The sequence below is a fragment of the Scardinius erythrophthalmus genome (genome assembly GCF_964197995.2).
Source record: "Scardinius erythrophthalmus genome assembly, chromosome: 6".
NCBI lineage: Eukaryota > Metazoa > Chordata > Actinopteri > Cypriniformes > Leuciscidae > Scardinius > Scardinius erythrophthalmus.
In genome coordinates, this window is record NC_138226.1 from 49,007,662 (window position 1) to 49,021,196 (window position 13,535).

Below are 13,535 nucleotides of genomic sequence, written 5' to 3' on the forward strand. Positions count from 1 at the left end.
TATGTACATTATTATTTTATCATTATAATTTTTCTAAATAAATTTTTCTAAATTAAATCCGACAATCCATCCACTTTCTCTATGTTTCTTCCGGCTTCTCCCGTTATAGGGGTCACCACAGTGGATCATCCACATATCTGTTTGGCATTGGGGTTAACAACAAGTTCCTTTCCTTGTGCGCCCCAGCATTGAGAGTGCACTCATGCAACGCCAGTCGCTAGGACTTCCTAAAAATCCATGAACTACTATAAGATGTAACCCACTTAATTATTTTAATATCTTATTTCTTGTTCACTATAGTCAACCTCCATATTTGACTTTTAAATAACTCTAATTTGAACATTATAATTGTTGCATATCTTTAACATATACAATAGTATTATATCTTTAACATTTACAATAGTAATATTATAATGTCTGTTCCCATTTAGGAACATCTTGTTACCAGTCAAAACTTCAAAAATTAAATTCTCACTAATGTTAAATTTGGTCAAATATCTGTTATATATTTCACATTCTGTTTCAGTTTCATTACTTTTCTTTAAGTCAAGCTAGCTTATCAGCTGTATTAATATCATATCACTGTGTTTTCTTTAAAATTGTCTGGTTGGGCTAAAATATTCAGGAAAAGGTTTAATCTATGCAAGAGGTTAAGTCCCCCCACCTTTTTTTAAAGCTTTAGAGCTAAATCAGTTAGTTTACCTGGCAGTCTATTTTCCCGTTTTTCAAAACAGTTTAAATCAAACCCTGTTTCTCTATGTATTGCTGGGTTTGTCTCGCAAAAATGCTGTTGAGCGACCTTGAGATACTCCCGTGAGCTCTGCGTGCTAGGCTGTACCAGGAGAAACATTACTCCCCCTTAACATGCTTCTTATTCTGACTTCAAACTGAAATCTACAGTCTACAGTGCACATAGTTTTACAAACAATTGTACGTTTTTAAGAAACCTGTTTCCTTTTTTATGACTTTTTATCTGGCTATTAATAGTTGTTACAACATAATATATCAATCGTCCTTTTATTATAATGTTTTGCTTTTATTTTATATTTCTTCTTCCTCACTGCAATGTTTCCACATTTGAGGCTCTCTAACTGTAGTTGTTTGTCAAATCAAGCATATCTTTTGACCTCGGTCAAAAATTCCAACTTGGAATATCTTTTGCACAGAACTGCTAAACTTTTTCTCTGAAGCAAGGTATGTTTATATTTTTATTTTATTTTATTAATTGATATCATATTTTATCAATTCTAATATTTCTTTCTAACTTTCTAACTAATCTTTTTCTTTCTTTCTAACTATTCTTTCTTTATAACTAATTTATCAATCAAAATTTAAACTACTTTAAACCTCAAACTATTTAAAACTTCTGACTACTTTAAACTTTTAATTACTTTTAACTACTTCAAACTCTCTGGTCCGGCTTTCTCAAGCCAACTGAAAGTTTGTCTCAACAAACTTTTTTTTTCTACTTATAATTGCACTAGATACTTCGGGTAAAGTTACTGACAATACAGCAGCAGTGAAGCAACACTTTAGTGACTTGAATCTCTTCTTAAGACTAGTTATAGTCCATTTGTGGTCCTAGTCTTTAATCCAGATCTGGGCCACTACAGGGCCGTCATTCTTTGTGGTATGTGGGCCGAGGGAAATGGGGTGTGTGTGGAGCGGAACTGGGCCACAACAAAATAGCTGAATATGAATATTTAAGACCTGTAGGGGGCAGTCTAAAAAGCAGCAAAGAAGGCAAGCTTCAACAATAGAGATTTTAAAGTCTCAGTTGAAAACTTATCTTTTTAACTTACCTTTTAGTTAAGGGTATTATGTTTATTGAAGTAATAACTTATTTTTATTTTTCTCCCAAAACTGATCTCACTATACAGTTGTATGAGGGTGTATGTCTTCGAGTGTGTAGTTATGCCTTCATTTGCTATTGGTAAATGTTTTTATAAATGTGTGTTTTATTTATAACTGTGAAGCACTTTGGGTAACTATGTTGCTATTAAATGTGCTATATAAATAAATAAAAGTTGACCTGTTGTTTGTGCACGTCCACCTGTGAAGCGTTTGATGCTTATTGCTGAACTCAAACGATCGATCTTTAATTCTCACGCCCTGTTTCCACCTGGTATTAAGATGCGTTTAAGTCGATCTGATCACAAGTACAGACATTTACGTTTAAACCTGGTCTCTTTTGTTCACTTTCACCCACTTCTGTCCTGATTTCTTTGATATAAAATGCTAATTGATGCTATGTTTCAGGTAAGGTGTGTTTAAATGAGAAATGTGTGAGAAACAGGGGTGTGCTGTGGGTCATTAACTGGCTGAGACTTGGGCCAGCTATGGCCAGTGTGTGGCCCTTGTCTTTGGGCCACTACAGAGCCGTCATTCTTTGAGGGATGTGGGCCAAGGAAAAAGGGGTTCTGTGGAACAGAGTGAGATTTTTGACATTCCGCACATTACTCACCCTTGTGTCACAGTAAAAACAACCAAATGACCCATTCGTAAACATAGAAACCACAAAATAGTGAAAGAGCAAAAAAAAATTTACCAGAGCAGTCAAATATGAGCCTTAGTGCATAAGATGTTCATATTTGTGAGATTTTTTACATTCCGCACATTACTCACCCTTGTGTCACAGTAAAAACAACCAAATGACCCATTCGTAAACATAGACAAACAATCAGCGACTGTCTCAATGAGATCGTGATGAGCCTATTTTTTTTGTATGGAATAAGTTTTCAGAGTGCGGCTTTGGAAATGTACCGTTCGGTACCATAATTCATAACTCATATTAGGCCTAAAAGAGTGAGAATGCGCCAGACGCAAACTCTCGTGGGACAGACCGTTCAGGTGCGCAACTCTCACAACCTAGCATATGTTCACACATATTTGGAAAATGCTCACTGAGACTTCGAGGGGCTCTCTGGAAAACTCAAAGTTGTGACCCAGCGTCTGATCCAAGAGAATCAGGTATGGACATATCCGGCCCGCTCTCCCAAGAAGATTGGTGCCTTCCATTTCGATATACATGTTCGCATGACAAATGTGATTTTGGCTTGGCTCTGGCTAGAGAGAGACCGATCGGTACAAGAGTGAAACCCAGAAACGAGGTGAATAGAGCAATGGGCTTGGACTTGTTGCAAGCAGCAAAAAAAAAAAAAAAAAAAAAAAAGGTTTTACAATGACATAAAACATATGTATATTGGATTTTATTTGGCCGAATGACCAAGAAATTTACAGTAATTTAATCTGCCTGATTATTTTGTCTGCTATATTTGCTTATTTATTAAATCCAGGTGGGTGATAAGATAACATAATCTGATACAGAATATAAAGTATATTGTAGGCCTATATGCAGGGGCGGACTGGGACAAAAATTCAGCCCTGGCACTGTAGCGCCACACAAACACAGAATACTGCCAAAAATGATTGTATACTGCCAGAAAGCATTTCAAGGTCAAAGGGGCAATGACCAAGTTTCAAGTTTACTTTATTTGTATAGCACATTTAAAACAGCCATAGACTGACCAAAGTGCTTCACAACAGAGGAAAAAGCATTATAATACAATCAAAACAAACAGATTTAGACAACAACGAGAGAGAGAAAAAAACCTAATATGCCAAAGAAAACAAATGGGTTTTTAAGAGAGACTTAAAAATGGTCAAACTCGGAGCCATTCGAATTTCCACAGGCAAGTCATTCCAGAGACGCGGGCCAAATACAGAAAAGGCACGGTCACCTCTACGTTTGAGTCTAGAGTGTGGAATTGAAATAAGATTCTGGTCTCCAGATCTTAAGCTTCTTGAGGGGGAATACTGATGCAGCAGATCAGATAGGTAGCCAGGTGCTTGATTGTGCAATGATTTAAAAACAAATAATAACATTTTAAAATGTATTCTAAATTGCACTGGCAGCCAATGAAGTGCCTTTAATAGTGGAGTGGCCACTGGGGCACCTCCCCTCCAACCTTTCTCAACATTTCTGAGAACACTTTTTTCTGACAACACACTTTTTCATGAGACATTTCCTCAGTAGCAGAACTTTAACTATAACTACAGCCTCAGACTTCTTACCATATCAGGAACAGAGACTCCAGGTAAGAAGTGATTTTATAACAATATCAACAGGCAGTGTCAGTGTGTGTTGGAGTAAAGGTTGAGAGAAGGTTAATACAATGCTCAGCAAATCAATCTACATGTTCACTGAAAGGAAAAGTTAATGCAAATTTTCAGAGGATAGACATTAGAAATTGTGAAACCATGAAGTTGAAACTGGAGAGACTAGAAAGTGCAAAGTTGTATTTAACTATCATATTATCTTTTACCTTTTTTATTACTGTTATATACTGTATATATGTGTGTGTGTTTGTATGTGTGTGTGTCCTGTGCTAGCAGAATGAGTCAGAATGTTAATTCTTCTTAATATCATCAATTCATCTTTGTCTCTAGGATACGTACTAAAAACTTTTAAGCTGGCTATGATTAAACCTCTTATTAAAAAACGCAACATGATCGTACAGAATTAGTCAATTACAGGCTAATCTCGAATCTACCCTTTTTGTCAAAGATACTAGAAAAAGTATCCTCACAACTATGTTCCTTTTTAGAAAGAAATGATATCTGCGATGATTTTCAGTCAGGATTTAGACCGTACCATAATAAATGTTAAAAAATAAAATAAAGTCAAGTCAAGTCATCTTCATTTATATAGCGCTTTTAACAACGTAGATTGTTTCAAAGCAGCTTCACAGAGATAAGCGTATAATTTAAGGTAACAGAGATTGTTTTGGCTTTATAGCAGAGTTAAGTTATTTTCCATCTAAAGTTAGTTTTGATTGATTTGCTTCCGTCGCAACGATCATTTGTTATTAAATTAGGGGCCGCTAAGACGACACCATTCCCTCTACACAGACTTTAAACACGAACCTGTGAGAAACGCTGGCGTTCACATGCGCATTTAGAATGGGTTCTATAGTTATGTGCGTTTGAAAATACGCAGGTTTGGAATTCCCTACAAGCCAAGCCTAAACAAAGTACTTGTCTGTCCTTATAAAATTTTGACAAAGAATTTTATTTTATTTTGTTGCTTTGGGGTAGGAACGCGAAACAAATTTTCCCGACAACGCCTTATCTGTATAGTGGTAGAGGGATCCTCCATAGGGAGAGACTAGTTGGCACTTCAGCACTGCGTTGACATCGGGTCCAGGTGAAGGTCCTTCGTCAGATCTGGATACGGCCTGGATCCGGCAGGCTGCGGGAAAACCTCGGGATAAACACAGACACTAAAATTAGCGTAGATGCCATTCTTCTCATGATGTAAAGAGTACATCAGGATTTATGGGAAGTGTTCCCGGTTCCGGCTGACCTAATCTATGCAGCCTAACATTAAATTATCGAAGTCTATAATGTATTATGTGAATGCTAGGTCAAAGAGATGTGTCTTTAATCTGGCTTTGAACTGACAGAGTGTGTCTGCTTCCCGGACAATGGTAGGAAGACTGTTCCAGAGTTTTGGTGCTAAATGGATTTGGTGCTAAGTGGAAAAGGATCTACCGCCAGCAGTCGATTTTGATATTCTAGGTATTAGTAACTGGCCGGAAATTTGAGATCGCAATAGACGTGATGGACTATAATGCGTTAAGAGCTCACTCAAGTACTGCGGAGCTAAACCATTTAGTGCTTTGTAAGTAATCAGCAATATTTTAAAATTTATGCGATGTTTAATAGGCAGCCAATGCAGTTTTGACAGAACTGGGCTAATATGGTCATACTTCCTGGTTCTGGTAAGAACTCGAGCTGCTGCGTTTTGGACCAGCTGTAGTTTGTTTATTAAGCGTGCAGGGCAACCACCCAGTAGAGCATTACAATAATCTAGCCTTGAGGTCATGAACACATGAACTAACTGTTCCGCATTTGTCAATGAGAGCATATGGCGTAATTTAGATATATTTTTAAGATGGAAAAATGCAGTTTTACAGATACTAGACACGTGACTTTCAAATGAAAGATTGGTATCAAAGAGCACACCCAGGCTCCTAACCGACGACGAAGACTTAACAGAGCAGCCATCAAGTGTTAGACAGTATTCTAGGTTATTACGTGAGGAAGTTTTTTGTCCAATAATTAGAAACTCTGTTTTTTCAGAATTTAGAAGTAGGAACTTACGAGTCATCCAATTTTTTATATCCGCTATGCATTCCGTTAATTTTGTGAATTGATAAGTTTTGTTAGGTTTTGAAGAAATATACAGCTGAGTATCGTCAGCATAACAGTGGAAGCTAATTCCATGTTTCCTAATGATATCTCCTAAGGGTAGCATGTACAGAGTGAACAGCAGCGGTCCTAGTACTGAGCCTTGTGGTACGCCATACTGAACTTGTGATCGATGAGACATCTCATCATTTACTGCTACAAACTGATAACGGTCAGATAAGTATGATTTAAACCATGCTAGTGCATTTCCCGTAATGCCAACATAATGTTCTAATCTATTTAAAAGAACGTTGTGGTCAATGGTGTCAAATGCAGCACTAAGATCGAGTAACACTAATAGCGAGATACAACCGCGATCGGATGATAAGAGCAAATCATTTGTGACTCTAATGAGAGCTGTCTCAGTACTATGGTACGGTCTAAATCCGGACTGGAAATCCTCACAGATATCATTTCTTTCAAGAAAGGAACACAGTTGTGAGGATACTGCCTTTTCTAGTATCTTTGACAGAAAAGGTAGATTCGAGATCGGCCTGTAATTGACTAATTCTGTAGGATCAAGTTGCATTTTTTTAACAAGCGGTTTAATCATAGCCAGCTTAAAGTTTTTCGGTACGTATCCTAGAGACAAAGATGAATTAATGATATTAAGAAGAGGATCTATGACCTCTGGAAGCATCTCTTTCAGTAGCTTAGTCGGTATAGGGTCTAACATACATGTTGTAGATTTAGATGATTTAACGAGTTTAGTAAATTCTTCCTCTCCTATAGCAACGAACGAATCAAAATTTTCCTCAGGGAGACTAAAATGCACTCCCTGATGCGATACTGTAGTAGACGGTTGCATAGTTATAATTTTGTCCCTGATATTATCAATCTTATAAGTGAAGAAGTTCATAAAATCATTACTGCTGTGTTGCTTGGAAACTTCTGGGCTTGAAGCTTTATTTTTCGTTAGTTTAGCCACCGTTTCAAATAAATACCTAGGATTATGTTTATTTTCTTCTAATAGGGTTGAAAAATAAGCAGATCTAGCAGCTTTTAAAGCCTCTCTGTAAGTAATTGAGCTCTCCTTCCATGAAATGCGAAATACCTCTAGTTTTGTTTTCTTCCAGTTGCGCTCCATTTTTCTGGCTGCTCTCTTAAGGGCCCGAGTGTGCTCGTTGTACCACGGCGTTGGACTATTTTCTTTAATCTTCTTTAAGCGCAAAGGAGCAACTGTGTCTAAAGTGCAACGTTTCTGTTGTAATATCTAGTTCTTCTAAGCTATCTGGGATGCTGAGATGATGAAATTGATCAGGAAGATTATTAATAAAGCAATCTTTAGTGGCAGAAGTGATAGGTCTCACATATTTGAAACACGCTCTGCTGCAGAATTTCAACGGCATCAACATCTATTCCATGTGATAATATTAGATCTAGAGTATGATTACGACAATGAGTAGGTCATTACACGTGTTGTCTAACTCCAATTGAATTTACAATGTCTTTAAATGCCAATCCCAATGCATCTTTTTCATTATCGATGTGTATATTAAAATCACCAACAATTAGTACTTTATCTGCAGTCAATATTAATTCTGATAGAAAGTCCGCAAATTCTTTGATAAAGTCTGTATGGTGCCCTGGTGGCCTGTATACAGTAGCCAGCACAAATCTCAAACCTGATTTATCGTTTACACTATATATTTTTACATTAAGCACCAATGCTTCAAAAGAATTATATTTAAAACTTGATTTCTTAGTGGTTTTGAAACTTTTACTATAAATTACAGCAACACCACCCCCTTTGCGTTTCAGACGAGGCTCATGTTTATAACAGTAATCTTGCGGGGTTGATTCATTTAAAGTAATGTAATCGTTTGGTTTTAGCCAGGTTTCTGTCAAACACAGCACATCTAGGTTATTATCTGAAATCATATCATTAACAACGAGTGCTTTTGAAGTAAGCGATCGAATATTCAGCAACCCAAGCTTTATCATTTGCTCATCTGTATTATTATCTGTTTTTTATTTGTTGAACATCAATAAAAATTTTAACCTTAGATGGGTTAAACGTTTTTTGGATTTCCAAGTTCGGGGAACAGACACAGTCTCTATATGATGATAGTTAGGTGAAAGAGGCTCTATGTGATGGGATTTATCTGACCTGGGTGACGCGAGGCCGCTAGCAGACGGTCGGTTAAGCCAGTCTGTCTGCTTCCTGACCTGAGCCCCAGATTGTCATGTTTGAGCTCTAAGACTATGAGCCATATTACTAGAGAGAAGAGCAGCACCATCCCAGGAGGGATGAATACCATCTCTTTTCAACAGGTCAGGTTTGCCCCAAAAACTTTTCCAATTGTCTATGAATTCTATATTAAGCGGACACCACTTAGACAGCCAACCGTTAAGCGAACACAATCTACTAACTATCTCATCACTCCTGCGAACAGGAAGGGGGCCAGAGCAAATTACAGTGCTTGACATCATACTTGCGAGTTCACACACCTCTTTAATATTAATTTTGGTGATCTCCGACTGCCGGAGTCGAACATCATTAGTGCCGACATGAATAATGATCTTAGAGAATTTACGATTAGCATTAGCCAGCACTTTTAAATTTGCTTTGATGTCAGGCGCTCTGGCTCCCGGCAAACATGTGACTATGGTGGCTGGTGTCTCTATTTTCACGTTCTGTGTAATAGAATCGCCAATAACTAGGGCACAATCATTCTCAGTGGGTGTTTCACTGAGCGGGGCAAATCGATTTGTTATGGTAATCGGAACGGAAGAGTGGTTTTTAGATCCGCGACTAGAGCGATCCCTCACTGTCACCCATTTGCCCGGCTGCACAGGCTCTACTTCAGCCGGAACCGACTCATGTAAAGTGTTCACTATGCTAGGCGCATCCAAAACATCTAAAGCACTAGCACTCTTACTATCCTCAATTAAAGTTTGGATGCGTGTTTCTAATTCTGAAATCTTCTGTCAACCTAACTGTCTCCTTACATTTATCACATATAAATCCTATATTGTCGACAGAGAAGTCTATGCTAAACATGTGACATGAAGTGCAGGTGACAATAACAGGACAAGACATTACTCACCGTGTTTGTTGACTGATTCTTACTCACCTGAGCTTTTATGAACTCAAAGGCGCGGGCGCGCGAGAGAAAAATAAATAAATAAAAATAGCTGAGCGCACGGGTGGCGCGTTAACAGGCTAGCGAATTACTAGCGTTTTGTGCTAGTGGTACTAATAACAGAAGCTAGCGATGTCAGGTTAATCTGAGATGTTGGGTAAAATGTAGTAGTATAAACAACTAGAAATGGTAGTAAATGATGGTTCAAAACAAAGAAATACAAGGGTGAACTCGTGAATCTAAATACATTTAACATTTTGGATACATTTCTGTCTGGTTTCAGATGTGTTGCACAGCACTGAATCTGCATTATTGAAGGTTCTGTCAGGTCCATTAAGTCAAGAACACACAGACAATAAAAATAATTTAATAATTTGTATTGAATAGATTGCAAACAAGTTGATGTTCCTGAATTGAAATTTGGCAGTATGGCTCTGTTCAGGGAGTCCTCTGACCTTTCATGAGCACCATGTAATAGCAGAGAGTCAGAGGACAGCAGCAGCAGCATTAGGGAACGCTCACACAGTTTAGGACTGTGAGAGCTAAAATATCCCCCCAAACAAAACCACAACTGGCAATCCTCTGAGATACAGAGAATGATTGAACAATTTATATGCTTAGTAATCTACGAATATACGGATAATTTGCAATATGTTATAATCAGATGAGTCCTGGCCACCCATGAGTTAGCAGAAGTCAGGGGACAGCAGCAGTATGAGGAGATAGCAGCCGCATATAGGGACAGCATTATCAGCATGAGCGGATGCAGCAGCAGCATAAGGGCGCTCACATTATTTTGACTAGATGAGCTTTTCCCCCCAAAACAGAAATTGAGTGTCTCAAACGGTGTCGTCTGAGCCACCCTAATTTAGTGATTTATATTATGGTAAAAATTATTAATTAATTACTGAAATGACTATTCAAGACCGCAATAGCTAAAACATGCTGTTACCTAGAATTATCTGACTTTGAACTGTTTTGACGGTCTACAGTGTAAGCGCTATGAAAAGATAACCAAGCCACCTTCTGAGAAACGAGCTAGATGAAGGAATTAAACAGCTGGTAGCGCATCCAGGGGCGTTAAACTGAGCAGAGCGCGAGCAAAATAATGATCAAATGCGTTGATTAGCGAAACAAATCAGAGACTTGAGCTCATGGCTTTCTGGGCGTCAAGAATAGCCCGAAAGTCGGGACGGATAGCTTGCGTTAAAACCAGAGCGGATTTCTTACCAGCGTACAGATCAGCAGAAGCGAGCAGCAAGCATGTATGAGCAAACTGAAAGTGCTTTAAATAGGGCGCCTTCTTTGAGCTTGGCCATTGAGCAGCGAGGGGAGTTACCCAGCTAATGCAGCTCAGCTGGAGCAGATCAGCTGACGGGACAGTGTTGTTAGCAAATAGCATTAGCAGCGTCTTGACTACCTGGCCTGCCAGAACTGATGCTGACGCTCAATTCACAAATGATATTCTACTCTCCATGGACTCAGGTTCACCTGTTGTCCTAGTTTTGTTAGATTCTCAGTGCTGCATTCGATACAATAGTCCATGATAGTCTTTTAAATCGTTTAGAATGTATGGGGAGCATCCAGGATTAAGAAAAAGGGATCATATTTCCCCAGTTTTGGTATCTCTACACTGGCTCCCGGTGAAATTCAGGGTGGATTTAAAAATTTTGACTTCTGTTTACAAGGCACTATTTTGGTCTCGCACCCAAATATATTAGTGACCTTTGAGACCCTTAAGGCAGGCATACACTGTGCGATTTCTGCACGATTTGAACTGAACAAGTAGATGTAAAGCTGAAGCCAAAGCTCACGTTTTATGTGCTCACACTATACGGTCCGATCATCGAGCTGTGACTTGACTGCTCACACTATACGTGTAAAATATGTGCAATAAACCGTTGTGCCGGGTTGCGCCAATAGACCATGATATCGTGTATCCAGAGATATTGTCAGCTATCAATATCAAGAGGATTTAGCATTTCCAATTTATGTATTAAATTATTATTAGTATTATTGTATTACTATTATTAGGGAAGGTGCACTTTTATTATAAATTTGATAGGCTATTATAATTAATTTGCCAAGCAATAATTCCATAGCGCATCACCGCATAACCGACATGCTGTGAGGATAATACAAGATTACATAGAAGCTTATTCCTCCTCACTGAAAATTGTCTAAAAACATTTAGGTCGATTACTTTGAATAATAGGAATAATAGTTAATAAAATTATTAACAGTCTATAATATTTCCAAACACTGCAATAATCAGTCACCAATGAAAATTAAAAACAGCTTTATTTCAAAAACAGCTTGTGTAACATGAACATTGTTTAACAAATTAATAAAAGAGGCAGGGTGTAGTAGCTACATCACAGGTGGCTTGAAAGACGTGGGCAATATGGTTTATCCATTCTGCAACACGAACTGGAGGTAATCTACAGTAATTTGTAGCTAGTTTGATATCTACAGAACTTAAAGATCTCCCTCTTTTCGTTTTCTTTCTTGCTACATTAAAGATGAAATGGTGAAACTTCTGTTTTTGCGCAGGCGCAGTGAGGGAAAAAACACTGAGTTTAGGGCGATCGGTTCATAGCTCTGCTTCAACTGTGCGATATAGTCACGAGGAGCGGCCAACATTTCTGACATGCCAGAAATTCATCCGACCATCCAATTGCCGGTCGGGAGAAGTTTATCGCCTCTCGTTAGCCCTGTACACGGCATGAACACTGCGCGATAAACTACGCACGACAAAGCTGAAAATCGGCCCGACACGAAAAAGAGACGCACGAATCTAGATAGAATGTATGATGTTGTATTTAAAAAAAAAAAAATTATTCTTGCTTGATCTGTAAAGCATTTTGGGTCAACTTTTTAAATATGCTATAAAAATAAAGGTTGACTTGACTTGATCGGAGAAGTTTATGAGGAGTCAGCAGGACTCATCAATGGCATCTGGTCCCTGTAAAAAAACAACAACAACTGTGAACCTGCTGAAATCAGGAGCAACTAGGGGTGCACAGTTTAGGGGGGGAATCGGGTTAAAATTGCGATTTAACATTCACATCGTGCCTACTTGTAGGGTTGCACTATTTCATTATTATACAATTACAGTATTTAAGAATAAATATAATATAGTAATTAAAATTATAATAATAATTTTACCTTTATTTTATAAGAAAAATGCAGGCAGCCTTTAACTATAAATAATTAGAAAGGAACACTTAAGAAACAACAAACAAAGAACGAGAACAAATGGTGACAGGGAAAACTAAGCAGAATATGACAATGAAACTAAACAAGACAAGGTCGTGACAGGCATCTCCTTCACATTGACATTCAAACAGGTCTCCTGGTTGACGATTCCAAGATGGCGGCACTTTTGACTTACCTGAATCAGCCGAGCTGCATCTACTGTACATATCTATGGTTGGCGACCCTAGCTGTGGTGAATGCACAGGTAAGTGCACTCCCTCAGACAAAATGTGCAAGTGTAACCAGATGTATTTCATGAGATTAGGGATAAAAAACCTTTGTGGAAGTTTTATTTATTTTTATTTATTTTTTTATGAACCATTCCTTCAAAAATAGGAAGCGTTACAACCCAAACCTGATGAACTTCAGATTTTAAATAGCGACACCAGAGGACTTCATTTCTTAGCAGACGAAGGAAACAAAAAACATCCAGGTAAGATTGAAATGTTGTTACAAAATGTGAATGTGCTATCAAAAATATCACTGGACAGATTCAATATCATTTGAAGGAAAAATGGTCTCAGGTTACGTATATAACCTGGTTCCCTAAGAGGGGTTGGTAATGACATTTCCATAGTGTCAACACCATGACAGCATCTAGTTCCCCTTTCAGGGAACCAAGTTACATGTGTAACCGGTAGGGGTGTGCAAAGTAGCCGGTATTTGTATCTGTATTTGTATTTGTTGAGGGGGGAAAAGTATTTGTATTTGTATTTGTATTCGAGTAAAATTCAAAATAGGTGTAAAAATCCAGTTTTTTTGCGTTACACTTCTAATTTACGTTATAGTGTAAGTATTCTTTAATTATATCCATTATAATAATTATAGATATGCAATATTGGTTGATGTTTTTTCCATAAATCCAGCAATGAACATGTAACAAGGAACGTCATTGAAAAGAAAATAACATAACAGCCATTACCTACGTTAATGTTACTC

At 37.9% G+C, this 13,535-nt stretch overlaps 1 protein-coding gene across 5 annotated transcripts in view; it reads left to right on the plus strand.

Moving 5' to 3' along the window:
• Positions 1-786: 786 nt before the first annotated feature.
• The window catches only part of LOC308692012 (stonustoxin subunit beta-like), a 33,528-nt gene continuing 20,779 nt past the window's right edge, over positions 787-13,535 (plus strand). For 2 of the 5 annotated variants that reach the window (XM_081367689.1, XM_081367690.1), the window contains exons 1-3: positions 4,009-4,097; positions 12,689-12,801; positions 12,933-13,029. In XM_081367689.1, the coding sequence (XP_081223815.1) occupies positions 12,712-12,801; positions 12,933-13,029 (187 nt within the window). In that variant the 5' untranslated portion in view covers positions 4,009-4,097; positions 12,689-12,711. Of the gene's footprint in view, positions 1,195-3,984; positions 4,098-12,688; positions 12,802-12,932; positions 13,030-13,535 lie in introns of those variants that run through there. The other 3 variants (XM_081367687.1, XM_081367688.1, XM_081367686.1) reach the window with 3 other exon arrangements.